The 27,847-nt window shown below is 57.9% G+C and overlaps 2 protein-coding genes and 1 long non-coding RNA gene across 5 annotated transcripts; 1 reads left to right on the forward strand and 2 right to left on the reverse strand.

Moving 5' to 3' along the window:
* LOC122460913 lies at positions 1–1,613 on the reverse strand. Of its 2 annotated transcripts, none has more exons than XR_006282528.1 (2): positions 1,483–1,613; positions 1–1,168 (listed from the first exon to the last, which is right to left on the reverse strand). It is a non-coding gene; the product is annotated as an uncharacterized LOC122460913 (long non-coding RNA). The 2 variants fall into 2 exon arrangements; XR_006282529.1 differs by lacking the exon at positions 1,483–1,613 and adding an exon at positions 1,302–1,375.
* MTG1 (mitochondrial ribosome associated GTPase 1) lies at positions 1,524–13,658 on the forward strand. Of its 2 annotated transcripts, XM_038411569.2 has the most exons (11): positions 1,682–1,838; positions 2,574–2,638; positions 3,858–3,962; positions 5,704–5,784; positions 6,825–6,881; positions 7,578–7,668; positions 8,272–8,333; positions 9,404–9,500; positions 10,226–10,307; positions 12,044–12,156; positions 12,775–13,658. In XM_038411569.2, the coding sequence occupies exons 1-11, from the start codon at positions 1,742–1,744 to the stop codon at positions 12,870–12,872; spliced, it is 948 nt and encodes a 315-aa protein (XP_038267497.1). In that variant the 5' UTR covers positions 1,682–1,741; the 3' UTR covers positions 12,873–13,658. The 2 variants fall into 2 exon arrangements, with proteins under 2 accessions (XP_043374101.1, XP_038267497.1); XM_043518166.1 differs by lacking the exons at positions 2,574–2,638; positions 3,858–3,962 and having other exon boundaries at positions 1,524–1,838.
* A 1,613-nt stretch (positions 13,659–15,271) lies between these two features.
* SPRN (shadow of prion protein) lies at positions 15,272–23,196 on the reverse strand. Its single transcript, XM_038410345.2, has 2 exons — positions 22,999–23,196; positions 15,272–18,880 (listed from the first exon to the last, which is right to left on the reverse strand). The coding sequence occupies exon 2, from the start codon at positions 18,858–18,860 to the stop codon at positions 18,441–18,443; it is 420 nt and encodes a 139-aa protein (XP_038266273.1). The 5' UTR covers positions 18,861–18,880; positions 22,999–23,196; the 3' UTR covers positions 15,272–18,440.
* Between the last annotated feature and the right edge of the window lie 4,651 nt (positions 23,197–27,847).

The raw sequence follows: 27,847 nt of genomic DNA on the forward strand, positions 1-27,847 counted from the left end.
TAAAGGCAATTATTTTACTCAGCATTTCAGGAACTGAGCAGCAAAAATGATGGTAGAGGCAGCCCCAACTTCTCCACCTAAGGCTATACAATGGTTTCTGTTTCACACCACTTCCAGTCACTCACGGGTCTGCAAACCTCATGCAGTTTGGCCTCCTGCTATTCACACTTGCTTTCTGGCAGAAGACAGTATTAAAAAAAGGTTTCAGCTGCCTTGAAGTATTAGAGCTGTGGGAGAGGGAATACACTCACCATTATTACAAATACCTAGCCCAATGTATTAAACAACTCTGTAGCTCAACTGGGTGGGGTGCGGGGTTGGAAGGTGAATTTTGGTAAAGCAATTATCTTCTGTGGGGGAGAAGCACCAATCCAGCAAAAAGTGGATTTGATTCTGAAAACTGCAAGCTGTGCAGTCAGCACAGTATGCTCTGTTAGCATATACAGCACAAGAAGGCAGGACACGTGTGCATGGGGAAGAGAGGGGATATGGCCCCTTGGGAAGGAAAGTTTCTGTGGGTGAGGGGAGAGAGTAAAGCCCCATGGTTATGGCCAGGGTCGCTGTCCTGGTGCTTTGGGGATATCAGCATAAAGGCTGGTAGAACTGGGAGCCTAGTAGCAGGAAAGAAGAGCAGGAACTCAGCAGCTTTGACCCTGGCTCTTTATTCAAAGCATCAGATGCAGCAGTACGCAGGATGTCATCTTCAAGGGCGACAGCGACACAGGTGCTCCTGGGGGACGACATGGAGCCCATCTGTGTCACTGGATGCCTGGCGCACCAGGGCCTGGGACTTGCCCTCCAGATGCCGTGGGGCTGGGCAGCGCTAGTACCAGTTGGTGCACGCGATCTGGTATCGCACGTCATCCAGCAGCACGGGCGTTTCCTCAGCTGGCTTGGGGGGCATTGTTTCAGACGGAGCGGGGGGAGCGGCCCGGGCAGGGGGGCTTGGGCCTGGCACAGGTGGGGATGCCATGGCAGGGGGCACCAGGGGGGGAGCGGCCCTGGGAGGGGGGCTTGGGCCTGGCCCAGGGGGCGCTACCCTGGCGGGGGGAGCTGCCGGGGCTGCTGTCCCCGCTGGGGGGGATGTGCCCGGCAGGCCAGGGGATGAGTCCGGACTCCTTGTGCCACACCCGGGCTGCCCCTCACGCTGCGGCTCTGCCATCGCTGCCTGGCGAGAGAGAGAGAGAGAGAGAACGAGAGAGCGGCTGTCACGGGGGCGGGACCCTGCCTTGCCCCGCCCGCCCTCGCCGTGCCCACCGGACACAGCCCGCCCCTCGGTCCCAGCCCGCCGCGGGACCAACCCAGCTCCCGCGCCGCCGTCTCGCCTTAGGCCGCTTCCGGCAACACACGCGCAGCCACCATTGCCCCGCCCCCGCCAAAGCCCCGCCCCTACGAGCGTGTGCGCGCCACCCCCCCACGCACATGCAAAGCCCCGCCCCTAACATCGTGCGTCACATAGCCGCGCCCCTAATGGGGTCACACCACAGCGCGCGCCCCCGGCGTTCGGGCAGGGGCGGGGCAAGATGCGCCTCACGGCGGCCCCGTTGCGGGGCGATGAGGGATCCTCGCGGGTAGAAGGGTTGTTGGGGGCTGCTCTGGTCGTGACGTCTAGGTTACTTCCGGCCGGCCGAGGGGCGGGGCCTGTGAGCGGCCGGAACCGGAAGCTGGCTGGGCGGGGGGGTGGGGTGGGTAGCGCGTTCCGGGTCGCTCCCCGTGGCGGCTGGTGGGTTCCGGCGGCGGGATGCGGCTGGCGGCGGGCGCGCTGCGGGGCTGGCGGGAGCGCTTCGATTTCGGCGGCCGGGACGTGGCCGCCTGGTTCCCCGGGCACATGGCCAAAGGTGCGGGGCTGGGCTCCGGCGCGGCTCAGGGATTTGCCGGAGGACCCGTGTCATCTGCCGGCTTATTGTGACGTGGGGCTCGCTTGTTCTCCCATCGCCCGGGCGGGGCGAAGCAGCCTCTGTGCCCGCTGCGGAGCCTGCGCCTTCCCCCTCCGCAGCGTGCGCGGGAGCCCGTCCGAGCCCCGAACGGCTGCCTGCCCCCGGCGCTGCCTGGGTTCGAGTCCAGGGGAGACCCGGTGGGATCGCTCCGTGCGGGGGTCTCGTCTCGCTCCAGATACTAAACGTGGCCGCGGGGCGGGGCGGGGCGGGGGACCCGCTTTGCTGCATTTCAGAGACGGGAGCCGTGTCTGTCCCGACTCTCGCAATATCTGGGGTCCCGCTGGAAGGGGGAGGAGAGCTCAGTGGTTTGAGCATTGGCCTGCTAAACCCACGATGGTGAGTTCAATCCTTGAGGGGCCAGTTAGGGATCTGGGGCAAAAATGGGGCTGGGTCCTGCTTTGAGCAGGGGGCTGGACTAGATGACCTCCTGAGGTCCCTTCCAGCCCTGATGTTCTATGATTCTAAGTCCCGGCTCCTGCAGGCGCCTTATTATGGCCAGGCAGGCTCAGGCCAGGTCTGCGGGGCATCTGCCCGGGGCCTGGCCCGAGCTGTGGGCAGCACGGGCGGGGCTGAGCCAGTCCCTTCCCCTGGCGGCCAGGCTTGGTGGGCACAGCTGACCTGGCTCCACTTTGGCAGGCCTGCGGCGGATGAAGGAGATGCTGCGCAAGGTGGACTGCCTTATCGAGGTGCACGATGCCCGAATATCCTTCAGTGCCTGGAGCAGGTGGTCTGGCTGGAGGCCACTCTGGTAGCACCCTGGCCCCTGGGCTGCAGTGTCCTCCCAAAGCCAGTACGTGGACCCGCAGGGCTGTGTGTGGCCCTCGGGTCCCCACTGCCTCCCTCCCTGATAGATTTGTTCAATATGTTCATTAATGACCTGGAGGATGGTGTGGATTGCACCCTCAGCAAGTTTGCAGGTGACACTAAACTGGGAGGAGAGGTAGATGTGCTGGAAGGTAGGGATAGGGTACAGAGGGACCTAGGCAAATTAGGATTGGGCCAAAAGAAATCTGATGTGGTTCAATAAGGACAAGTGTAGAGTCCTGCACTTAGGACGGAAGAATCCCATGCACCGCTACAGACTAGGGACCGAATGGCTAGGCAGCAGTTCTGCAGAAAAGGACCTAGGGGTTACGGTGGACGAGAAGCTGGATATGAGTCAACAGTGTGCCCTTGTTGCCAAGAAGGCCAACGGCATTTTGGGCTGTATAAGTAGGAGTATTGCCAGCAGATCGAGGGATGTGATCATTCCTCTCTATTCAGCATTGGTGAGGCCTCATCTGGAGTACTGTGTCCAGTTTAGTGCCACACACTACAAGAAGGATGTGGAAAAATTGGAAAACGTCCAGCGGAGGGCAACAAAAATGATTAGGGGGTTGGAGCACATGACTTATGAGGAGAGGCTGAGGGAATTGGGATTATTTAGTCTGCAGAAGAGAAGAATGAGGGGGGATTTGATAGCTGCTTTTAACTTCCTGAAAGGGGGTTCCAAAGAGGATGGATCTAGACTGTTCTCAGTGGTAGCAGATGACAGAATGAGGAGTAATGGTCTCAATTTGCAGTGGGGGAGGTTTAGGTTGGATATTAGGAAAAACTTTTTTAGTAGGAGGGTGGCGAAGCACTGGAATACGTTACCTAGAGAGGTGGTGGAACCTCCTTCCTGTGAGGTTTTTTAGGTCAGGCTTGACAAAGCCCTGGCTGGGATGATTTAGTTGGGGCTTGGTCCTGCTTTAAGCAGGGGGTTGGACTAGATGACCTCCTGAGGTGCCTTCCAACCCTGATGTGTTGACAGGGCTGCAGGAACCTGCTTTGTGAGTTTGTGAGGTGAGAGTTTGTCTCTGATGGGGCAGAGTTCTGCAGGCTGGGCCCTTTCCCGTCACTGTGGATATCTCAGTTGTTTGGCTTTCTTAACGGTGGCACATCCCATTCTCGGGCCGGAACCCAGCCTTCCAGGAAGCCCTGGGAATCAAACCTCATCTGCTTGTACTGAACAAAATGGACCTGGCTGATCTGACTCACAAAGCAGTAAGAACCCAGTTTAAAGTCTTTCTCCTCCCTCTCTTCACAACCATCCTCCCGTTTAATTCGCTGATGCAGCTTCTCCTTGTAATTTAGAGTAAATGTTTGGGCTGAGGCCAGATCTACATTGCAAACATATAGTGGTATAACTATGTGGCTCGGGCATGAAAAATCCACACCTCTGAGCAACACAGTCATACCAACCTAAGCCCCTTTGCACACAGCTCTATGTCGATAGGAGGGCTTCTCCCATTGATCTAGCTAGTGCGCTTCACAGCGGTGGATTAGTTACGCCGATGGGAGAAACTCTTCCATTTGCATAGTAGCGTCTTCACTGAAGTGCTACAGCGTTTTAAATATAGACTTGCCCTGATGGTACTAACCACATGGTACCTCCGAGCAGGGCAGCAGGTTTTCTGGAGGCAATATAGCATAGGCAGTGCCCATTAGTTACAAGGAGCTTTGTGCAGTTGTATTTCCTTGTTATCACAGGAGAATTGGGTTTCCATTGAGAGCGTGGTCCGGTCCTGCCGCTGGCGGGGGAGGCCCTGGCACCAGCCCACGGGTCCACAGATCCTCTAGTGGTATTGTATTAATCCATTGTATTAATGCAGATGGAATCTATAGGCCAAATGTGTTAACATAATCCAACATTAAACAGTGTTAAACAAGGTTCAGAGTTTGGTATACAGAGGCCTCAGCTTGCTTAGTGCCATGGCAAATACACCATGAAACATTCTTTTATTAAAGATCCAGAAGAAAAGAAAAAATAGCTGAAGTGTTTGAAATGGGGAGGTATTAAGTACGGCTTTCAGTTCATCAACATCCCTTGTTCCCTCTTCCTTTAGTCCTCCATCTCCCAGTGCTAGGCTGCGGATGCAGGATGTGGCCAGCAGTCCATCAAGATGGCACTAAGGAGATCCAACACCCCCGACTGTCAAACAGGCCACGTCTTTACAGGGCCTGAGCCAGCTGCAGCTCTTTACGGAGACCGTCCAGCTAGGGGCCCCCAGCCATGCAGTGGGGGAGATAGGTTCCCCATGGGTGTCTCCTTCACCCAACTGGCAGTAATCCCCACTGGTGATACCTGGCTGTTCAGTGACCTATGAAGGGCACCCTTGCTGATGGCTTGATCTGCCATTAGCTCCGTGTTTGAACCATCCCTTTACACACTGTCTTCTCGGCAGTCTAGCAGTGAGGCTAAGTCCAGAGAGCTGCCCTCCGGACCAGGGTAGAGGCACCATGGGGCTGGGGTCCTTGTCTGGCAGAGGCAGTGGAGTTGTCGTTGACATATACCCCTTTTCCTCGCTTGGCCGAAGGATCCTGGATTCAGCCTCCAGTCTCCATTGTAGATAGCATGGCCATGTAATGCTCCCTGATCCTCACTGCATCCCTGTGAGCTATGGTGTGTTGGCTGAGTGTTGTCATCCCCGTTCTACTGATAGGGAAAGGGAGGCACAGAGCAGGGGGGCTAGATTCCGGGCCTCCCACAGGAACCTGTCTGCTTTTCTGAGCTGGCCAGCAGTCATGCTTTCCAGACAGGTAGTGGGGAGCTGAACAGATGTTTGTGTTTTAGCATTGTGTCCTCTCTGCAAAGGGTAACTCAGAGCTGATGGCTACAGCACACTTCACTCCAGTTAGCTCCAACCTAAGCAACCTTATCGTGGTTTTGCCTGTTTGACTGGGGCAAGGGGCATCGTGGGTCACTGCATTCTCTAACATGGAAATCTCTCTCATTTCTTGCTAGAGAATTCTGGAGCACTTGGAGCAGGAAGGGCTCAAAAACATCCTCTTCACAAACTGCGTAAAAGATGAAAATGTCAAGAAGGTAACAGCCCCTGTCTCTTCTAACAACAATTCCTTACGGTGTGTGTCCGCTCTGCAATGTGACTGCTTGGAGCTGAGGGCAAGCCGCGCTGCACTCAGCTGTTCAGCGCCCCGGGCGCCTCGGTGAGATCAGGTCCCATTAGTGACTGCCCTACATTTTTACTACAGGATTCCACTTTAGTTAATGCCGCCTCGGAATTGTTGACTTCAGATCTAAGAGCCCAGCTTGAATCTCTAAGCCCAGGGGAGTTTGTGGCGCTGGCAGTTAGAAAGAGCATCTCTTTACTCATACATTGAGTGCACCTTCCCCTGGGCTTGCTGAGAGACTACTAGGCAGCACTGCCTGCTGGCATCCATACATTGTGCTTTTCTGAGCAGTGCCCTAGTGGTGGGCATGGCCGTTGCAGTACATGCAGAAATAGGATCTGAGCACTCATGCCAGGGACAGCGGGGTCAAGCTTTGATTCTTTTAAATGTTGTTAAAGTGACACTAATGCTCATGCAGCCACATCTGTGGCCAAGCGCTTCTCTCAGACCTGCAGGGGAGTCCTCAGCTCCCATATTCTGCCCTGCCAGTGGAAGATCTGTGCATGCAGAAGGAGCTCGATATCAGTTGGCATCCGCCCTGTGGAGGGCAGAGGAGAGTTTTGCCTTTTATGTGGAACAAAACCACCAGTGTGAACATCCCCTGCTTTGCATGCATTAAAGCTGTGCTTTAGTTGTTCTCTGAACACAGCTGGAAGTGAAAGCTGGCTAGGAAGAGCTCACCCCACTGTGTCTCTGTCCATCCTGTTAGCACCTTCATTTGGAAACAGTTGCCACTTAAAGTTGTGTTAAAGTACAGGCTAGCTGCAGAGAAATCCCTGGATTTCCCACTAGCTGGTGAGTTGCAGCAGGAGACACGCCTGTCCTGCCAGGGAATTCTGCCTGGCTTCTCGTATCAGCACTGTGCTAGCCAGGGTGTCTAACGGCAGGTTACTACCCTTTCAGGACAAAGCCACCAGTGCTTTGCTTAACATCTGTCTTTGTATTGCCTTGCAGGTCATCCCTCTCGTCACGGATCTGGTCAGCAGCAGCCAGCGCTACCAGAGAGCTGAGGTCAGCTAACGGGCCAGAGTGAGAACCCCACACTGCTGCCTGGTTCCCCACATGGGCAAAGGGCTCGTCCAGCTGGACGCACTGATTGGGAACCTGCACGCACATTAGACATGTAGATGGCCCCTGAAGAGGTCCTGATTCTCAGTGCTGAGTGCCCTCTGTCCCCACGGGAGCCAGCAGGAGTTAGAGTGCTCTGGTGGCTGCAGGACCCCCAGCATGCTCTCAGCTCCTGGGGCTCAGTCTTGCTCCTGGTTACGCGAGAGTCAGTGCAGAGCAGCTGACTCCAGTGGAGTGAATCTGGTTTTCCACGGGCTGAGTGGGAGAAGAGTCTGGCTAATCTCTTCAGATGGAAACATTCCACTGGTGGCCTGGGCTTCCAGCTGGTCTCTCCCAGATTGTGCTGAAGCCAGGAGTGTAATGAACTGTACAAGCCTCCATTCCCTGGCATGTCTGGCTTATGACTTTCCTTGTTTCCATGCAGATCCAGATTAATTTGCCTTGACACTTCCACGCTCCTGTTAACTCTGCCCTGCCTGGTGTGTGGAGGGGGCCAGCTGAGTGGGACGGGGAGCCTGGCATGGTGCCAGCTGGCAATTCTGGGGGCTGGTTGGGTGGGACGGGGAGCCTGGCATGGTGCTGCCTGGCATTGCTGCCGAGGGAGGGGCATCTCGTCCATCTCCCTTCCTGTTGTTCCAGAACGTGGAGTACTGCATCATGGTGATTGGGGTGCCCAACGTGGGGAAATCCTCCATTATCAACTCCATGCGGAGGCTGCACCTCAAAAAGGGTACTTCCTTATGTGCCTTTCCATTGCACTCCACGGCTTGGGGGGAGAGCACCCCCTGCCTGAGGGTCACAAGTCCCTGGAGGGCTGGGGGCTTTGAGGTGGCCTTAGGGGCGGGTTCATCAGACCTCCTAGTGGTTCAACCCTTTCCTGCAGGGAACTGGCTCTCCCAGCTGCTGAATTGGCCCTGCAGGCTGCATCTTTTCCCTGGCTGTTCAGTGACCCAAGCTGAGCAGAGCTGGGCTTAGCCAGTGTTTAGCTGGGAGGCCCCGGAGGCAGCAGGGGGAGCTGGGCCATTGCTCCCCTCTCTGCACTAGCTCTGCCGTTGCTGTGATGCTCGATGAGGGATGCAGAGGGGCTGGCAGAGCCTTAGGAGCAGCGACAGAGAAACCAGGGAGTTCTCTGGGGAACAGGTGCTGGCTGAACGGGGCCTCAGTCCCATGAGGCACATACCAATCGGGGACGGCTGGGAGACCTCTTGGATATGCACAGGGCCCACCCCTGTGCCATGAGGCCAGTGGCAAAGCTCCATCACTGCCCTGGGAGCAGGCTAGGCCAGAGTGAGCTTTCCTTCTCCAGCTGACCGGGCCTCTCCTTTTCCTGAAGGGAAAGCGTCCCCCGTGGGTGGTGAGCCGGGGATCACCAAGGCCGTGCTTACCAGAATCCAGGTACTATCCTCGGGAGCTGTGTCCCTGAGCATGGCCGGCCGGGGTGCTGTGCTGGCCATGGACAGAGCGTGTGTGTGCTTGCATTGTGTAGCTAGTGTGTGCACAGTGCGAGGGGCTGCGTGATGCCAGTAGCCATTCAATTGAAATGGTCAGAAGGTGGCTGGGTTAAGAGACCCCGGGACAACACAGTGTTGGTAGCTTTCAAAATAACCCTGGGGTGCTGCCTGGTTGTGTTCTCCAGGCAAGGCCTTCTTGTTGCTCCATAGTGATAGAATATGGGGCTGGGACCCCCGGCCTGGCTTGAGGGGACTGCTTGGCCAGGTCCCCAGGGCTGTAATGAAGTGCATGCCAGGATCTGTAGTCTCTGCAAACTGCACTGCTGGTAAAGGTCACCTTTAAAGGAAGTGACCCTGGGTTTGGGCCCTCTCTTAACTGGCTCTAGAAGACTTGCTGGCATCAGGAGGGAGGTGGTGTTTATGCAGACTGTCTGACGATTGGGTCCCGTTACATTGGGATGCCCTCCAGCAGCCCCAGGGGTATAGGGGGAGAGCTCTCTAAGGATTCAGCATCCCACCCATCTGGATAAAGGCTGGAAGCTCCGAACCCACCTCCATTTATCCCCCAGCAGAGCCAAAGCGCCAGTACCCCACACCTGGTGTGGAACCCTCCTCGGCTTCTTTGCCTGCCAAGAAAGATCCTGGACAACGCCAGCCCAGTGTGGTTCTTTGTGGGTGACCCATGTAGGAGTGGGCTGGGTTTTGCCCTGCTTTGTGCTTTGCTTTGGCCCTTGGGCTGCTGGCAGGTTGCTCGAGGGACCCTCTGGGGCGGAGCTGGGGTGCCTGGTTATACTGGGCCATTTCCAGTACCAGTGTTCGTGCTCCACAGAGTCTCTTGCCTGGGCTGGTGGAGCACAGAGCTGTGTCACGCCCTTACCAAGCCAGCTGGTGGGGGGAATCGGCTTGAAAGTGCCAGCGTCCCCTCCGTTCGTGCCGGTGCTATTCAGAGTGCTGCTTTGGGCTCTGCTCTCTGACCCGTACGGCCTCGTAACAAGCCTGCTTCTGCCTGTCTAGGTCTCCGAGAGGCCCCTTATGTACCTGCTGGACACGCCTGGGGTGCTGGCTCCGAGAATAGAGAGCGTGGAGACGGGCATGAAGCTGGCCCTGTGTGGTGAGAAGAGCTTTGGAGCTGCAGCTGCTTCTGGCCAGGGCCTGTCCTCACTCGGCTAGGGCTGAGATAGGAAGCCCCGGAACTCATGATCTTGGGCACAGCGTGGGGGAGGGAGGCACGCTCCATCCAGGCAGCAGGGAGTTGTGGAGGCAGCACGGACCCTGCCTTGAGACATGTTGTTGTTGGGTGCTTGGGGCAGAACCACTGCCTGTCCCCTACCCTGAGGAGCCCAGCTCGGGACAAGCTGCTGCTTCCAGCTGTCTGGAGGGAGGAGCATCACCCAGCGCATGTGCTCCAGCCCAGCTGTCTGCCCTGCCCCTGTTCCCCGCCTGGCCATACTGACTGAGCTGGAGCTGGTGAACGTCCACATCAGCTGCTGGGGCTCTCGCCCGAGGTTTGAGGGGGGCACTGTGGGCTCTAGAGCTCAGGAGGAATGGCCCATCTCCCCGCCCTGGGGAGCTTCTTACTAGGCCAGTAGCTGCCTCCATACTGTGCCTGGCGCTGTGGGCTCGAGCCTGGCTGTTCCCAGGGTGGCCCCAGGGGCGCAGCGCCTCGGAGGTGCCCTGTGCACACAGTCTCAGGTTGGCCAAGCTGGCCCCTGAGCGGGCGGCTGGAGCCCTGTGGGAGAGGGATCGAGGCACAGCTCCCAGGCCAGTGCAGATGGGGCTTTCTCTTGGCCTCTGCCCTGCATGGATGGCACTCAGGCTTTGCTCTGTGTCTCATAGGGGCCATCCGGGACCACCTGGTGGGTGAGGACATCATGGCCGACTACCTGCTGTACACCCTGAACAAGCAGCAGCAGTTCAGGTGAGCACTTCATGAGCACCTGGCTGCTGTGGGGTCAGGGGGTGGGGCTGGCTGGGCTCATGCATTGAGACCCCAGGGGCTTCGCTGGTCTTGGGGGCTGGCTCCTGCCCATGTCTCCCCAGTGCCACCTCTCAGCTCTTGCTTGGAGTCTGCTCTTGTGCACACCGTTGGCAGGGAAGCTCCTGCAGCGGGGGCGCTCCTTGCCAGAGCAGAGGATCTGTCCGCTCCTGATGTGAGCCTGACTGGCGGTGCCCACGCACTGAGCTGCCAGGAGGGGCTGTAGGAGATGGAGTGGTGCCCAGCACGTGTCGGGTGCAGAGGGTCACGCTGCATGACTTTGAGGGCCAACCTCAGGGCAGACTGTCAAAAGCAGGGTGACACCCCAGGCTGGTAATATGGTCTATAATTAGATTGCACCAACCCAGTAATAAGTGTGAACTGAAGAACTAGAACAATCTTACTGTGGAGTCACAGACAGTCCCCTTGGGCTCTCCAGTCTGTCTTGCCACCCAGGCAAGCTGGACTTCGTGAAGGCTGGTTGCTCTACATCAAAGATCACAAAAGATTTGGGTCGCTGCTAGTCCCATTTGTACCTCACATGTCTAACCCAGGTTGACCCTGCGGATCTCTGCTTCTGTTTTGTGGCTCCAGCCCTGGGAGAGTCAAATGAGATGCACGTTTTTCTTGTTCGCTATTTTTATTTCCTTTGTGGCCTCTTCATGGGTATGGAAGGGACAATCACAAAGTCTTTGTATTATGATGTTCCACAATGGCTCATTTAGTTTTGATAGCCCTGCTTTCTGGGCAGGAGACATCCCTCCTGCAAGACTCACCATTCCAGAGCAAACACTATTTACGGTTACAAAGCAAAAGCTTATGTATCTTAGATCATGTGATAAAGATATTACAAGTGTGACTGATGTGAGCAGCAACTTATAGACATTTCATAAAAGTCTAAGTTTAGTACCCATCTTAGCTGTACTGACGCACAGGAGAAACAGGCCTAGTTTCCAGCAATTAATTTGTCTGTGCTTGGCTGAGGCCTAAAGCCTTGGCAAGAGCTGGCACCTGTTGAACAAAATGCAGCGCTTGTCCCAGAATCAGCTGAAGCTCTGCTATACTTTGCTGGTGCCTTCAGTGCTCTCTTCTGGCCGCTGGGAGGCGCAGCGCTCATGGCTTGAAAGGGACAGCCAGCCTCCTTGACAGCAGGTCTGCAGGTGCTTCTGGGTGGTTTTGCTAGTGAAGGCTCCCACCTGGAAAGGGCAGATATCAGCCCTGCTGCCCCATGCCAGAGCAGCAAGGTGTTCGCTGCCTGAGGCCCCCGTAGCCAGCCAGTGCTGGCAGCCGCACTGGTAGAGTGGCAGCTGGGGACACCGCACAGGTAGGATTGTGCAGAAATTCCTGCGGTCTCTAGGAGGTGGTGGTAGAGCCACTCGGGTGACTGATGGGGCCGAAAGGAGCCTGGAGGGACCTGGGGCCTGTCTTCTATGCGGCTGGCTGGTCAGCCGGGGCATGGAGGGTGCTGGCCCTGCCCCAGAGCAGGCACTGCACGCATTGCAGCCACACCATCCCTCTGCACGCTCCTGAGCGCTGCAGCAGTGGCCCCCACTCCAGCGCTGCAGCCCCCGGGTGAGGTGCTCTGCACAAGAAAAGCTGCCCTTTGCCCTGACCTGGCTAGTGCTGCTGCTTCTGCCCCTGCCCTTTGGTGCTAACCCGCTCTCCCTGCCCGGGCACAGCTACGTGGAGCGCTATGGGCTGGGCGAGCCCAGTGACGACATCGAGAGCGTGCTCAAGCGGGTGGCACTGAACCTGGGAAAGAAGCACAAAGTGAAGGTGCTCACAGGGACAGGTGAGTGCCCCTGCAGGCCTGGGACCCCGTGGGGGAACAGGTGAGAGCCAGCTGGGCGGGGGGATGGGATGGACAGTTGAGTGCCCCCCCATGACAGGCAGAGAGCCTGGGGGGAGGTGGCTAAGTGCTGTGCCCATGCCACCTGGAGTTTCCAAGCGGGGAGGGTAGGACAAGGGAGCCCCCTAGCTGGGTGGGTGCGGGAGAGAAGGGGAGTGCCCCAGCCTGAAGGTGCCTGGCGTGGGGTGGGGTGGCACGGCCCCAGCTGCTGCCGACTGCAGACCCTCTGTTCAACGTGATCACCTCAAGAGGCGTGGCCAGGGCATGGGACTGGCACCAGGACGGGCAGTGGGGGCTGGCAGGAGTTGCCCGTTGGGGCGATGGAGGCTGGTGACTGTGGATGCAGGGAGGGAGGATCTCTGAGCCCTGGTGTGTTGTGGGGGAGCCTCTTGTGTCCGTTTGCATGGAGCCAGGGCCGTGCAGTGCCCAGGGACCTGCCAGGGCTAGCTCCTTTCCCTCCCTCTTGGCCTGCATTGGGGCAGTATCTGTACAGTCTGGAACCCGTCGAGGGGCTGCGCCATGAGCTCCCCCCTCAACTACAGCCTTTGCCTTCTCTTGCAGGGGACGTGAACGTGATCGCGCCCAACTATCCTGCAGCTGCCTATGAGCTCCTGCGCACCTTCCGCAAGGGGGAGCTGGGCCCGGTGCTGTTGGACTGAGCCCTGCCCAGCCCCCACACCTGGCTCAGGCTCAGCGGGAGGATGGACCCACCTGCCAGTGCAGGGCACTCGAAGACCTGCCACTGGGTTCAGCCATTGCCTTGTCCCCTTAGTGCTGCCTGCCAAGGGCTGAGACTGCCTGGCCTCAGGGAGAGCTGCCATCCTCTTGGCCAGGGTTGATCATGGCATAGAGTGGGCTCACGGGCAAAGTGGGATGTGGCGGTGCCCAGGCTGTTTCCCTCCTCCTGCCCCATGCACACGCAGCTCTGGGGTTGGTGTGGCCGGGAGAGCAGCCCTCGTGGGTCTGTGTTTGGCTTCCTAGCCAGAGCTCCTGTCATTGCTTGGGTGGGTTCTGCCTTCCCGTCATCCCCAAGGATAACGTGCTGTGAACAGACCCTAGCCCAGGGACTCCTGCATTCTCTGTCGGGGGCAGGGAGGTCTTGGGACAGTTCAGGGCCCTGCCTTTCCCCGGCATAGGTTCATGTTCCTTTGGGCTGTTGCCCCCGTGGGCAGAGCCAGCCTCTGTGTCTCCTGGAAGAACAGATCACGCCCTGCCAGGGACCCCTTCAACGAGACGTGCTCCAGCTGTGTCCAGGCAAACCCCCATCTGCACTGTCACTGCCGCAGTGCTGGCAGCCCACTTATCTCCAGTGGCCAGCAAGCCCCAGAAGGCAGGTACAGCATGTGGTGGCAGCTTAGTTTAAAATAAAAATTGGGGCACATGTAATGAAATCCAAGCCCTCTGCTGCTGGGATTTATTGGCCATTAAATTCAGTTACCACATTGGTATTTATTAACACACCACTGCGTTGCTGGCATTCTCAGAGGCTGGCACTGGGGGCAAGCGTGTGAGCTGGATGTTTGTGCTGCAGTGATCTGTGGGGGGAACTAAGATGTAAATTGTCTTTAGGTTTCAGATACAACCCGAAGGGCAGCAGCAGCTCCCCTCTCTCAAAGCGAGGTGCTCAGGCTCTGTGCACACTCAGGCAGCATTGCCGTATCGGTCATGCTCGGGGCAGGTCCCCCTCGCAGAGCAATGGGCTCAGGCTGCGTCTTACATTCAGGTCACACTTCCATGGTTCTTTTTGCAGGCCCCAGTGGAAATGATGGAAGCTGAGATTGTGAACATGGTTCTGATGCAAGTGGTGGATCTCTCAGTGGCAGGGCTCGTACCTCCCTGCAGCCATAGGACAGCTGTTATCTCTAGCAGAGAGTGACTTCCCTGCAGAGCCCCTGAGGGCCCTGCTGTAGTGGGCAGTGGTCTGTCCGAGAGTAGTGACATTTGTCTCTGTATTTGGGCGGGCAAAGCAAGGACTGAGGGGACAGTGCAGCACCTCTCATGCTGCCCCACAGGAGCTGGCTGCTTTTCCTGTGCCCACTAGGACCCTTGGGGAGTGAAGTAGCTGGGCTCAGCTGAGCTGCCTCCATGTGGGCTGAGTCTGCCACGGCAGGATATCACACAGGAGTCCTCCTTGCAGACCAGACTCTGCTTGATCACCGTGTCCATCAACCTCCCCGAGGTAGGGATCCCTACCAGGAGAGAGCTCCTAAATCCACCAGCCAACGACTACCCTAGTTTCAAGGGCTGGAAGCAGTGACTGGACAAACTCTGGCTGGAAATAAGGTACACACTTTTAACAGTGAGGCCAATTAACGCCTGGAATAGCTGACCAGGCACTTGGGGATTTTCTATCACATGGAGTCTTAACTCAAGATGGGATAGGGGCTGGTGGCAGCAGTCACAGGGTGGGCTGTCTGCCTGTGCTCTGCAGGAGATCAGATTGAATGATCCCATCAGGCCATATAACACCTCAGATCTCCTGATCTCCCAGGGAGAAGGCAGGGCTGAACTGCTGCCTGTTCCCAGAGCTCTGGGGGAGCCGTGGGGGAAGGTGCTACAGGCCATACACGACCAATGAGCAGGAATGGGAGAACCCTTGGCACGGGTGTGTCCCTGGGGCCTGCCCGCAGTAGGCTGGAGGCAGTCATCCAAGCTTCCCCTGGTGCTAGTGGGGCAGCCGTGCCCAGGTGTGGGGATAGAGTGTGCTCCCCCCTGCACTCTCAGCTCACCTGCTTCAGCAAGGCAGCCTGGCTGAGCAACCTCCCCATCCCCCCCCCCCCCCGGGGCATGCAGTGATTGCACCCAGAGTGCAGGCACAAGCCCAGCAGCTCTCTCAACCCCCAAGTGTTATCCCTGCAAAGCCATGGCAGTGGTGGAGGGTGCTAGGATGAGAAGCCTGGAGCACTTCAGGGAAAGGTCCCATGCCAAGTGCAGGGGGTAGGCAGCCCTTGTGCCCCAGGGCTGGAAGAGGGGTGTCTGCAAGCTGTCCCTGCCCTCCCTCTGATGCCAGGAGGAGGTGCCACTCTGGAATGCCCCCCCCCCGCTCAGTGAGTCAGACTCTCCTCCTAGACTTTATTTTCACATCACTGTGAACACAGGTATAAAACCATTACAAACACGAAACATTAAAAACAGGTGAGTGCAAGAACACGTGGCCTGCTGCTTGCTGGGCGAGCTGGCATCAGGCCTGGGAAAGGGGCTGGGGCAGGGCTCTGCATGGGGAGAAGGGGATGTCATAACTACCCTGTTCACATGCACATACAGCAAGCAGGGGCCTGTCTACACACACTGCCCAAAGCCCAGCCTGCCACACGGTGTGGGAGGATCCCCACCAGTCCTAGGTCACTGAGGAACAGTTCAGTGCCAATCTACCGCCTGCACCCTGCCTCTGGCTGCTGGTGGGTTAAGTGGGAATGGGGGGAGTTTGGTCCAAAATGTAGAGGGCATTTTTTTAAAAAAAGCTCAGAACCACTGTGCCCCCAAGTGCAGTGATTCCATGAACAGACTCCTCCCTATGCTCTTCAGAGGCCAGAGCCTGTGTGTCTGTGCCAAGGTCAGGCAGCAAACCCGCTGCGCAGGGGGAGGCCAAACTGTTTGATGGACAGCTGATGGTGAGCCTGGTGGGTGGGAAGCATGGAGCCCCCTCCCCCAGCCTGCGCAGAGCAGGGGGATCTGCCTCCCTCCAGGCTGGAGCCCCCGGATGTTGGGAAGAGCACTGTCTCCCCACTGCCTGTGGAAAAGCTGCAAGGACTGAGACTATATTAACTCCTGGCTGTGTTGGGAAAGGTCTCCTGGCTGCTAGCTGGGGCTGGAGCCAGAGCAGGGCTGGTGAATGGAGCTGGCTTCCAACCAATCTGGATCCCCACATGGATCTGCCTGTTTCCTGCCCTGTTTGCCCCCCCAGTGGGACTGAAGGCAGTTTCCTCCCCTCCCATTTGCACTTCCCCCATCAGCTCCTCAGTCACCTGAGCCCAGTTTCTCCCTCGGCTGGTGTCCAGAGCTCCCTGGCAAACATGCTGCTGGTACCAGAGGAGTTTCCTGCTGCAGCAGGTTCCCAAACCTACTAGTGGGACATCTGGCAGCACAACCGCTGGCCAAGGCCCATCAGCCTCACCCCTGACCTGCCACCGTGGGACATGTGACTGCATTGAGGGCTTTGCCATTTATAGCACAGAACAGGCTGGGAACCATAGTTGCTGCAGCAGCCAGCAAGGTTGAGCTCTGGCCTGTTGGAGACCTAGCACACAGCTCTGCCGGTGCCACCGGCTTTCCTGTGGGGACTGGCCACTCAAGGAGGAAATGTACACTTGACCATTGGCTAGCCAGCGTGGGAATACGGGACACAGGACTCCTGCTCCTGGAGGGGAGTGTCATCTCATGGTGAGGGACAGGTTAGCCAAAGTACCTATATTTGGCACAGTCACTCTGCCAGGCAGCGTGGCTGAGTTTGAGTCAGCCATGCCAGAGGGTGGGGTTAGTCCCAATTTGCTTGAAGTGACCTTGTGCAATCTGCTCCCATAGTAAGAGGAGGTAGGGTTAATACCTGACTGCTCCTTGGGCCTGGAGTGCAAGGTAGTGGGGGGAAGGGGGCTAGGATTTGGGGAGTGCATAATAATGAATGCAGGCAGGAGAAAGGAGCACTGAGCTCATAGACTCCCCCTCCCACCGCCTGATTGCTCTGCCACCCGCCTTCTGGACTTCCAACACTGTCGTTCTCAAGCTCGAGGGGCCTGCAAAATCAGGGCATTTAGAGCGGGAACTCGTTCTGGGGCCAACTTGTGACCGATCAACAGTTCAAACGCCAACGGACCGATTTTCCTGGAACGCCTCTGACATGCCAGTGCTGCCCTGTGATTAGGTGCAGAGGATTTGGGGCTGAGGCATGTGGTCTTCATGCAAAACCAAGAGACTGATCTTCTGGTGTATGTGCAAACCTGAGCCCACCCTTCCCCATGCTGGCACTGTGCTGTAACGGGCACCCGCTCCACGGCGCTAGCCAAAGCAGCTGGAATGTTTGCTGGCTGGGACGTGGCTCGGCTGGGTCAGGAACACAGCACGGCTCTGTGTGGCTGCGCGGCCTAGTCAGGGCAAACCTGCAGCTGAGCGGCTCCCAAGGCGGGACTATGGCTGGTAGTGCTGTTCGGGCTTTCCCCCCAAGCAGCCTGGCTCGACGGGCCTCGTTTGGGCAGAGAGTTCACGGAAGCCAGTCCGTCCTGGGGGGGCATTGCTGAGGTCAGTGGGGGATCAGACCCCCCTCAGCTAGTGTCCGGCAGTCTGGGGGGATCCTGTGAGTGGTGAGGAGGCGGCAGCTGGGCAAGGAGGGTCCTTGGGCATGAGGGAGCCAGGGCACTTTTCTCTGGTTTGGGAGAGGCTGGCTCTAATTGTTGCCTCCATCTGTGGAATCAATTGGCACCATTCTCACCAGCCTGAGCCAGTGCCAGCGGCTGGGGTTCAAACCAGGGGGAGGTTGGATCCCTCTTCACACCCAGTTCCGGCCCCCCACATGCTCGGACAGGCTGGCCCAGAGTCCCAGATTCTGCCCCCCGCCCCCCGACATCCTGCTCCACATTGGTACTGGCATAGGAATGGAGCTGCTTCCCTCACCACACAGCTTCACCCCAGCCAGCCTTCACCGCAGCCCCCACGGGACACACAAGGCCACTCCGGCCTCCCTTCCATGTCTCGGCAGGAGAGCGGGGCCCCAAGGCAGGGAGCTGGCAGCAGCTCCTTGGGGCTGGGACATATGGCCCTTCGCCGGTTTGTGGGCCCAGGCTCCACCCCTCATGCTCTGCCTTAGCCTGTGGGCCCCGGCTCCACCCCAGCCTGTGGGCCCAGGCCCCACCCTTCGTGGCACAGGCTGGCAGGGCCGGTGCTTTGGGAAATGTCCACGTCAATCAGCATCAGTAGGGCCGTCACAAGCTGCAGCGATGGCAGTGCCTGGCAACCTCATGCCACCCACAGCTGCTGCGCTAGGTCCCCCTGCTGCACCACCTGCCCTCACCACAGCCCAGGGCAAAGCCCCAGCGGGATCAGGCCTAGGGGCACTGCCCCAGCTGTCTCACTGGCAGCTGCTCCGGCTCCAGCCCGCTGGGCAGCGCGGGCTGCTCCGGCCCCGCAGCAGGCGGGAGCAGACGCAGCTGGACGGGGCTGGTGCTGCCGAGGCCCAGCCGGGTGGTGCCGCTCTGCAGGCTCCGACACGGGGAGGGTAGGTCGGGCGCCACAGGCCCTTACAGGGGAAGGAGCTGGAAGAAGCCAGTCACCAGGCAGAAGGAGATGGCAAGGTGCGCCGTGTCCTGGGCCCCGGCAGCCGAGGTCCACGAGCGGTAGCTGTACACGCCGCTGCCCGTCCTGTTGCCTTCCTGGAACTCGGAGCCGTCGTCTGGACCAAGCTCCCCAGAGATCCTCATCCTCCTGTGGGCCACTCCTGCTGCCACGCCCGCCGCTGCGCCCGCCGCCGCCGCTGCCGCCACCCGCAGCCCCGCTCCCGAGGAGCCGTAGCGAGGGGCAGCCTTGGCCCGGCTGCGGGCCATGCCCCTGCCACGGGCCGCCCCCCGCGCCCCGCCCCGCCCGCCCTTGCAGATGACGCTGTCGCAGAAGAAGGCAGCCAGCAGGAGGAGCGTCCAGCAGGCGGCGGTGCGTCTTTTCATCCCAGCGCTACCCCCAACACCTGGAACAAGAGGGACCAAAAGGCACGTCAGCGCCAGGCTCCGGGCAGGGGTGTCAGCACGAGCGGTGCCGTCCCCCGGGGCTGGGAGGGCCTGGTGTGGTGCCAGCGTTCAGGCTGGGCTGCAGGGGACCCAAGCCCCTGCCTTGGCCCCTGACTGGAGCTGGGTGCTAATGGCAGAGCCCTGCCTCTGCTGGTGTGGCCGGGCCAAATCTGAGCGGAGCTGCGCCCCTGTGCACTTGTCTCAATGCCACTCAAATTTGGAGCCGCCGGGCAGGTAACCCAGGGCCCTGCCTTAGCAACAGTCTGGCTGTGCCTGGCGTGCTGCCCTGAGCATTACCCTCCCAGCAGGGATCAGCTGCTGGGCTCTGCCTGGGGCTGGCTGAGGTGGGGGGTCCACGGGGACTGGATCCCAGGCAAGCTCAAGAACGGCTGCCCCTAAAAGCCAGCGTGGCTAGCCCCAAGCTGAACTCTGATTCTGAAATCCCACCCCCTCCCTTGCTGCTCCTCCTGGCCATGATCTACTGCCTCCCACCACCAAGGGAGTGCAGGAGGATGTGGGCAGGCTCCAGGGAATGAGAGGGGTACAGGGGCTGGAGTGGGGTTGGGGGCCTCAGGGAATGTTGAGGGTGCCAGGGACTAGAGTGAGATTGGTGGGCTCAGGGAATGTGGGGATGCAGGGATGGCATAAAGTTGGGGGCTCAGGGAATGTGGAGGTGCAAGGGGCTGGAGTGGAGTTGGGGGGCTCAGTAACATGGGGGGCTGAGGGCTGCAGGGGTTTGGAGGGCAGGAGAAAACAGTAACCATCACACACTGTTTCACTCAGCCCAGCCAGTCCATCTCCCTGTGCCATAGGGCCCATTTCCCATGTTCCCCTCCCAGACACAGCACCCTCAGGGGCTGGGCTGGGGGAGCAACAGGCAGGGCCTTGCCCTTTGGCTTTGCGGGAGCTCAGGTTTGCTGTGTGTGGCTGGGCTGCATGCCCTGCTGGCATTGCAGGACGTGGCAAGGCCCTGACAGGGATCCAGTGCAGAAGGGGCCAGGGCCTGGCTGGGAAGCCAGCCGTGGGTACATGGTGCCCAACCCACAGGCTGGCCGCAGAGAAGCCTGAAGGCAGCAATTTGTCAGACCCTCTGCTGCCGAAGGAGCCGATCCAGAGAGGTGGGCACCACCTTGTGCCCTGAGCGCCTGTGGCCCCATCCTGCCAGGCACAGGGCTCACTTTGTAGAAGCTAATGGGTACGCTCCTGGTAGTATATGTGTGAGGTCCCACTCTGTGTCCTGGCCACCCACGGTCCCACCTGGCCCTTCACATGGGTACTCAGAGTTGCTGGCCCTGCCAGCGGGTTGGCCCCAGGACTCCAGGCACAAATCAGTGGTTGTACAAGGCCAGGAATGAAAGGAGGACACCATCAGCTCTTTGCACCCCAAACCCCTGAGAGCCGCACTGCTGAGAAATACGAGGCAGCCGGGCTTGGGCGCCATGGGGGCCCCTGAGTACAGCTGGGCTGGGAGCTGCAGGGCAGGGAGCGGATGCCCAGGCCTGTAGCCCCGCACATGTGGGCCAAGCTGCACTGCAGCCCTTCACGGAGCCCCCCAGCAGAGGCAGTATGGAGCTGGCTGCAGAACATTCGCAATGGAGTGACGGGTCAGGGAGCGGGGAACTGTGCCAAGGAGAAGCCCTTTGAGGACGAGGGGAAAGGGTTGCCTGCCAGGAAGGGGGTGTCAGGCTCAGAAGGGGTGCCTGGCTTCTGGAAGGGGTGAGGGATGGAATAGCAGCATCCCCCACCGCCAGGCTGGGAGTCAGCAATGCCCCGCAGCTGCTGCTCCCCCCTCCCCTGTATCCATGCCAGGCAGCAGAGCTGTGCCCACGCTGATCCTGGCCACGCCCTCCGCTGAGCGTCAGGCTACACCCAGCACAGGCATTAGCACGCTCGTTTCTAAGCGACGAGAAATAGATTCAGCTCTAGCAGAGCAGCAGACCCCTCCCTCATAGCCAAGGCCTTGGCTTCCCTTGGCACCGGCCCCCAGGCCGGACAGGTGAGAGGCCAGGATGCCCACCCAGGCTTCCTGAGGGCTGCAAACCCCTCCCCCCCCATCAGCCAGAGACCCCAGCGCCTCTATGCAGCTGCTCCGAGGGGGAAATCTGCTCTCTGGCCCTGAGCACCTCAACTCCTGCCTTGTCCCCGCTGGCTCCAGGCGGCCAGCCTGCACAGCCCACATGGGGCCAGGCCTCTGCCAGACGGTCCTGTTCCCGCTGCACGCACCACACTAGCCTTGACACTACAGTGCCCCCTTCCCTGCTGGTCCCCCCAGGCCAGCAAGCTGTGGGCGTCCCTGTATGCTCTGCGGCCGGGGCAGAGTCCTCTGCTGGGGCAGGACTGTCCCCGCAGTGCCCCATGCTGGATGCAGCAGCACCTGGCTGGGGCAGGTTGTTCCTCTTGGTTTGGTTTTGCCCTGATGAGAAGAGTCAGTCCCCATAAATGGTTACAGCAGCCTCCTAGCCTGAGCCATGCAGGGCCAGCCTGCCCAGGTCCGCCCCCTCCCGGGCACGCAGGAGCCCCCTACAACAAGGGGATCCCATCAGCAGCGAGAGCAGTAATGGCTCAAGTTGACTTTGAATAGCCCCCCTCTCCCCAGGATAGGCCATGGACTTGCTGGTGACCCCACAGCTCACCCTGCTGCCACTAAACGTGCCAAGCTGCCACTGTTTATAGGCCCCCTGGTAGGCAGGGAGCCAGGAATAGGGGCGAGGAGGGGGCACGGTTGTGAGGCGGGGAGGGGGCAGGGGGTTGAGTGAGGAGCTGGGAGCAAGGGCAGGTTTGTGGGGAGAGGGTTCGGTGGCAGGGAGAGGAGCTGGGGGGCCAGGGGCAGGGAAGGGACTCTGGGGCAGGGTAGTGGGGTGGGCAGGAGGCTGGGAGCAGGGAGAGGATGGGGCAGAGGCAGGGTTGTGAGGTGGGGAGAGGATGGGGGCAGGGAGGGCCTGGGTGGCAGGGACAGGGTTGTGGGGCTGGCAGGAGGCTGGGAGTAGGGAGGGGACAGGGCAGGGTTGTGAGGCAGGGCAGGGAAGCAGGGTGAGGAGCTGGGGGGCAGGGTGAGGAGGAAGGTTGCGGGAACTTGTGCGGTGGGGCTGGGTCACTCCGCGGAGGGGACGGGCCCGGGCCCGGGCCCGGACACCTCGCCACCCACTGGCCGCAGGGGTCGGGTCGCCCAGGAGCCACCTGAGTGGAGTCAAGCTGCACTCGCTGCCTGCTCCCCCAGCACAGGCAGCCCGGGGCATGGCCCCACCGCACCCGCAGCCACCAGCATCCCAGCAGGACCAGCCCCGCTTCCCCACCGCACGACCAAGGGGGATATGGACCCCACCATCCTCTGCACACCCCCACACCCTGCCATCCTCTGCAAACACCCACACACACACACCCTGCCATGCTTGGCACACCCTCCCACACCACCTTCCTCTGCACAAACACACACTCCACTGTCCTCTGCACACACCCACACAGACATACACTGCTTCCTCTGCACACACACCCCACCATCCTCCGCCCACACACTCCACACACTGCACCATCCTCTGCCCACATACACACACACTCCACCATCCTCTGTGCACACATCCACGTGCATGCCACCATCCTCTGCACCCACCCCCCCACACCACTGTCCTCTGTGCATGTGCCATCCTCTGTGCACACCCAAAAACACCCACACACACTGCACCATCCTCTGCACACACACACACATACTGAGGTCCTCTGCACACCCCCCCCCCACAGACACACCCACCATCCTCTGCACACACACGCTCCCCACCTTCCTCTGTGCACACACACACACATCACCATCCTCTACACACACACACACACACACAGCCTGCCATCCTCTCTCTCACACACATACCATCCTCTCTGCACAACCATACAAGCACACACATACAACCATCTGCACACACACACACATCACCGTCCTCTGCACACACACACACACACACACACACAGAGAACCCGCCATCCTCTGCACACCCCGGTGCCCACCCCCACCTTCCTCTGCGCACACACACACACACACACACACACACAAAGACAGACACACGCACGGCTATTGTCCCATGCTGCCTACCGGGCAGGGAGGGGCCAGCCCCGCGGGCGAGGCTCCAGATCCCCCTGGGCTCCGCACTGCCGATGGACGCTGCGGGCACGAGGGACCCCCTGTCCTGGGCTGGGCTCCCGGGCCCCCGGTGCAGAGGCGGCGGCGCTGGCAGCCCCGGTCTCTCCTGCTCCGCCCAGCACTACGAGAGGAGCAGGGGGGAGGGAGAGCTGTGTGGTTGGCTGGGGGCGGGGGTTGTGGTGTTCAACGGTGCTGGTGGGGGGGGGTTGCAGTGTGGCACTGGTGCTCTGTTTACGGGGAGGCGGTGTGGCATGAGTGCTCTGTGTGTTGGCTTGTGGTGTGGCACAGTTGCTCTGCGGGGAGGGGCTGCGGTGTGGCATGAGTGCTCTGTGTGTTGGCTTGTGGTGTGGCATGGGTGCTCTATGTGGGGGGGCTGCGGTGTGGCACGGGTGCTGTGTGTGTTGTGCTGCAGTGTGGCACAGGTGCTCTGTGCAGAGGGGATTGTGGTGTGGCACAGGTGATCTGTGTGGGGCGGTTGCAGTTGCGCATGGTTGCTCTGCGTGTGGGGTTGCGATGTGGCACGGTTGCTCTATATGGGGGTTGCAGTGTGGCACAGGTGCTGTGTGCGTGTGTTGGCGCGGTGGGCTCTTATTTTTAGTGACACCCTCATCATTCCCACAGGATCTTTTTGCAAAATCCCCACCCACCCTTCCCCCTCTCAGTGCCGCAGATGATGATGAAGATTGGCATCTATATCTGGGGCACGGCTGGATTATACCGCGCTATGTGACGGCGAGACTTAGTGTATTTTCAGGGCAATGTACGTGAAGCACTTGGGATTAGAGGGGGCAGTGAGCTGGGGAGCCCTTTGGGGGGGAGAAGCGGATGGGGGGAGGTGCGGGGGTGAGTGGGGATAGGGCCAGGGAGGGGACATGTGGGCAGGTTAGCAGGGGATTAGTGGGGAGACAGGGCATGCTTCCTTGTCTTCCTCCTGCTACTACTGGGAGTCCCCCTCCCCCACTATGTTGAGGGGGGCTCAGGAATGGTGCAAAGGGGGTTGCAGCTGGGACCTGGCATGTCCTGTGTGCCCAGGCTGGGCTCTTGTGTCTGCTCTGAGATTGGGGCTTGTAGCAGCACAGCTATCTTAAAGGGACAGACAGCACACCATGCTGGGCACGGAGAGACCTAGAGCATGATCACTTGGGCCTATGGGAGGAATTAGCTCTCTTTATTCTTGTGTGCATGGGTGCTTGTGTGTGTGGGTGCACGCATGTGTGTGCACAAATGTGTGTGGGTACTTGCATGCAGGGGTGGGTGGGTACACCTATGTATGTGTGCAGGTGTGGGAGGGTACATGTGTGCACATATATGCATGCCTGTGTTTGGGGACATGTGTGCCGGGCTGTGCATGTGTCTGCACAGAGGGGGTGGAGATGTTATTTATAGAATCACAAAAGAGATGGAACATTCCTCCACCCAGCCGCAGGGGTTAGCACAGATTGTTCCAGTGACAGATGCATGCTCCAGCGCTTTGTCTGCCCCCGAGGAATGGGCTTTCACCACTCCTGTTCTCTCATCAGCTCACTCCTAGGAATTGGCTCCGGCTGTTTGCAGAGGGCTTGGCTATGTGGCTGCCTTGCCTTTGTTTTCTAGGTACTGCAGGGTTATACCTGTAAGGACTCTGCTGCCTGCAATGCTGCCAGCAGCAACTCATGAGCGTGAGCACCAACCTCATGGCAGACTGGTAGGAAGCAGGGCACACCCCCAAACTGCTTGTGAGTTCTATACTTAGATTTCACCAACCAGCTATCAAACATAAACTGCTCAAGCGCTATAACAGCCTAACCATGGAGTCACAGACAGTCCTCTCACTGCTCCAATTTGTCTTGCCAACCAGGTGAGCCTGCCTTTGATAGATGGTCCCTTACATGAAGAATCACAGCAATATTCAGGTTACTTCCAGACCCAAAGGACCAGCCATTTACCCCAGGTCAATTGCACCTTAGATCTCACACCAAAGGCAATGCTTGTAGCCAATCCCATGAGTCACTCCCGTGCTAGGTTCTAGCCAATCCACAAGCCAGGAACTGGCCATGTGATTTCCGGAGCAGGTATATAAGCCCCACAGAAGCAACAGCAATTCAGTCTGCTCAGTGAGACTTCAGGGCTTGGAACTCTCTCCTGCCTGATGGTGGCAAGACTCCCCAGGCCCCAGCTTGCCCTAGCCTTGCTCTTGTTACTACCCTGCTCCCAGTCCTCCAGCCTCATTTTGACCACCATGGACTCCTAATTTCAGCTCTGACTGCTAGGCCTGGCCATCTCCATCCCAGTTTCTGATACACATCTCTGTACAAGGCAGGCTACTGGCCCAACATTTGTAGGCTTGTGAGCATCTGATCTTTGCACATGAGCATTTGATTAGCTAAAGGATTGATTCAGGAGTGTATGGTACTTCACACATGTAACTCTAGTGCACTCGTGGTCAAGATGGAGTCTGCTCTGCCGGCAGTCCCTCGGGAATGCAGCAGAGAAACTCCCTTCCACCCCACCCAGGGCACCAGTTCCAAGCCCCCTGGAGTAAACACATACACACACACACACCCTGGAATAGTACAATGAATATAGGAAAGGGAAATATTTACAGAGGAATGAATGGATAAAAATGGGGGGAAAGATAGGGGGAGTAGTAAAACAGCATTACATCCAACACGAGGACCCGCCGGTCCAGTGCTACCACAATACAGAGCGGTAGTCACTGAACAGTGCATCTACACTCAGAGTTCAGGAATCCTGGGCAGAGTTCCAGTTTGGCAGAGTCTCGGCTGCTTCTGGTTGTCTTTGGCGCCAGTAAACTTTCCCCAGCAAACCCCTCTGGTGCCCTCTTCTGCCGCTCCCTGCAAACCCATACAGAGCGACAACTTCTATGTTTAACTAGCTACAGCCTCCCTCCTTATTATAACGCTAAGGCACAAGCCCCAGTACTCACGGCCCCATGCAGCTCTGGGCAACAGCAATACTAGGTGCGACTCTGGAGCTGTGCTGCTGTAGTGCTTCAGTGTAGACTCCATCTATGCCAACAGGAGAGGTTCTCCAATGACTGTAATTAATCCACCTCACCAAGAACCCGCAGCTAGGTTGACAGAAGAATTCTTCCACGGACCTAACACTGTCTGCACCTGGGTTTAGGTAGGCTTAATTACACCCCTCAGGGAGTATAGCTGGGTCAACCTATCTTTTTTAGTGTAGACCTCAGAAATGCCAAACACCAGGAATAAGATACGGGATGTTCATCGAATTCTTCAGATGCTTGTTCTGCAGACAAGATTTGCATGTGGAAGAGCTTCCCATTTTGCTGGTTGGCTCCAGGGAACCCCAGAGGTTGACAAAGAGTAGCATTTTGCTTTCTGCTGTAGAGTGGACCATTGACCAATTGTGTCCTGTGAATAAATTAAGTGCCGGAGAGAGGGAGTCAGGAACTCTACATCAAATAAACTAGTTAAGGAATGGGAGGTAGTGTTTAAGGAATAGCTTTCCGTAAGACCCAGAAACTTTCCAGAGGTCACACATCCTGATACCTCATCAAATCCAAACAAACTAGCTTTTACTCCAAATTCATATCTGTATATTGGTCCACTGTAGGGATCAGCTAGACCCCCTCTCTAAATGTGATTAACCTGTCTTGTTCTTTCAGCAGAATGTCTCTTGTTCTGCTGCAAGCATTGAAAGATGAGCAATTAATGGTACTATATAATCAAAGATGTACAGGCTATGTCTTTTTAATTTAGAGGCAATATGAAGGAGGTCTCCTTTTCAAATGACTGTTGTATTATAGAAGTGATAAGAATTGCTATGGCACCAGAAGGAGAAAGAATATTGAAAGAGATAAGCACTTAATCAGTGTGTAACCCTGGAATATTAAAAGAAATGGGAGGAGGAAATTCCATTTAATAGTAGGGGTTAATAGAGAAATATAATCCTTAAAATGAAGAAAACAAAAAACCTTGCTCAGAAAAGGTGAGAGATGTGCTATCCAACAGTGCCATCTACCTGATACTGATGGAAGCATCAGAGAAACTGAGCTGAAATCTAAGAGCTCTGATGGCAAGGGTCCAATAGAAAAAAAGAGAGTCACCACTCAACCCTGTAAGCACCCTAAGTATAAAAACTGAAGTTATGGGGTGGGAGCTCCCAGGTGATCCAACCCACAAATAATCTGCAGAACCTAAAAGTGGTACTGGACACTTGTCTTAGTAGGGAGGGACCACCAGTGCTACAATTGGGTTAAGACTAGAGCATCTGATCCTTCACTCCCTGGAAGCATGAGAACCTTTTAAGATACTCAGGTTTCAGAGTAGTAGCCGTGTTAGTCTGTATTCACAAAAAAGAAAAGGAGTACTTGTGGCACCTTAGAGATAAATTTGTTAGTCTCTAAGATGCCACAAGTACTCCTTTTCTTTTTAAGATACTGCATTCCTGGTGAGCTAACAAACAACTAAGTGTTGTGATGGGTGCTTCAAGACTTCTCTGGCCCCTGCTGGAGTCGTTGTAGACAGCTGACATACCAACCCGAAGAAAGAGCACTGCCTGGAATAGAAGGGGAGGGGGTCTAGACCTCCCAGCACTGCCTAGGGACATCACTGATTGGGAGGCACGTCTCCTGGGTTCCATTGCTGGTTTTCCTATTGACCTGTTGTACTTTGGGCAAGTTGCTCCCCCCCTCTATCTGTGGAACCAACAAAACATGGTCCTCCAGCAGTTAGAAGGGCTGGGAGGGGACAGTACCCATTCAGGACCTATCCGGTGAGATAAGAAGGCCTGCCTCCTCCTCTCAAAGGGAGTGCTGGGTGGCACTGGGCTGGAA

The sequence above is a fragment of the Dermochelys coriacea genome, chromosome 7 (genome assembly GCF_009764565.3).
Source record: "Dermochelys coriacea isolate rDerCor1 chromosome 7, rDerCor1.pri.v4, whole genome shotgun sequence".
Taxonomy (NCBI): domain Eukaryota; kingdom Metazoa; phylum Chordata; order Testudines; family Dermochelyidae; genus Dermochelys; species Dermochelys coriacea.

Excerpts from the sequence above, each read along its gene's own strand:
- MTG1 (XM_043518166.1), top strand. The coding sequence starts at position 1,524 with ATGCGCCTCACGGCGGCCCCGTTGCGGGGCGATGAGGGATCCTCGCGG. Across the intron at positions 5,785-6,824 it reads AAGATGAAAATGTCAAGAAG|GTCATCCCTCTCGTCACGGA; the intron begins GTAACAGCCCCT and ends ATTGCCTTGCAG. Across the intron at positions 12,157-12,774 it reads GAAGGTGCTCACAGGGACAG|GGGACGTGAACGTGATCGCG; the intron begins GTGAGTGCCCCT and ends CTTCTCTTGCAG.
- SPRN (XM_038410345.2), bottom strand. The coding sequence starts at position 18,860 with ATGAAAAGACGCACCGCCGCCTGCTGGACGCTCCTCCTGCTGGCTGCC.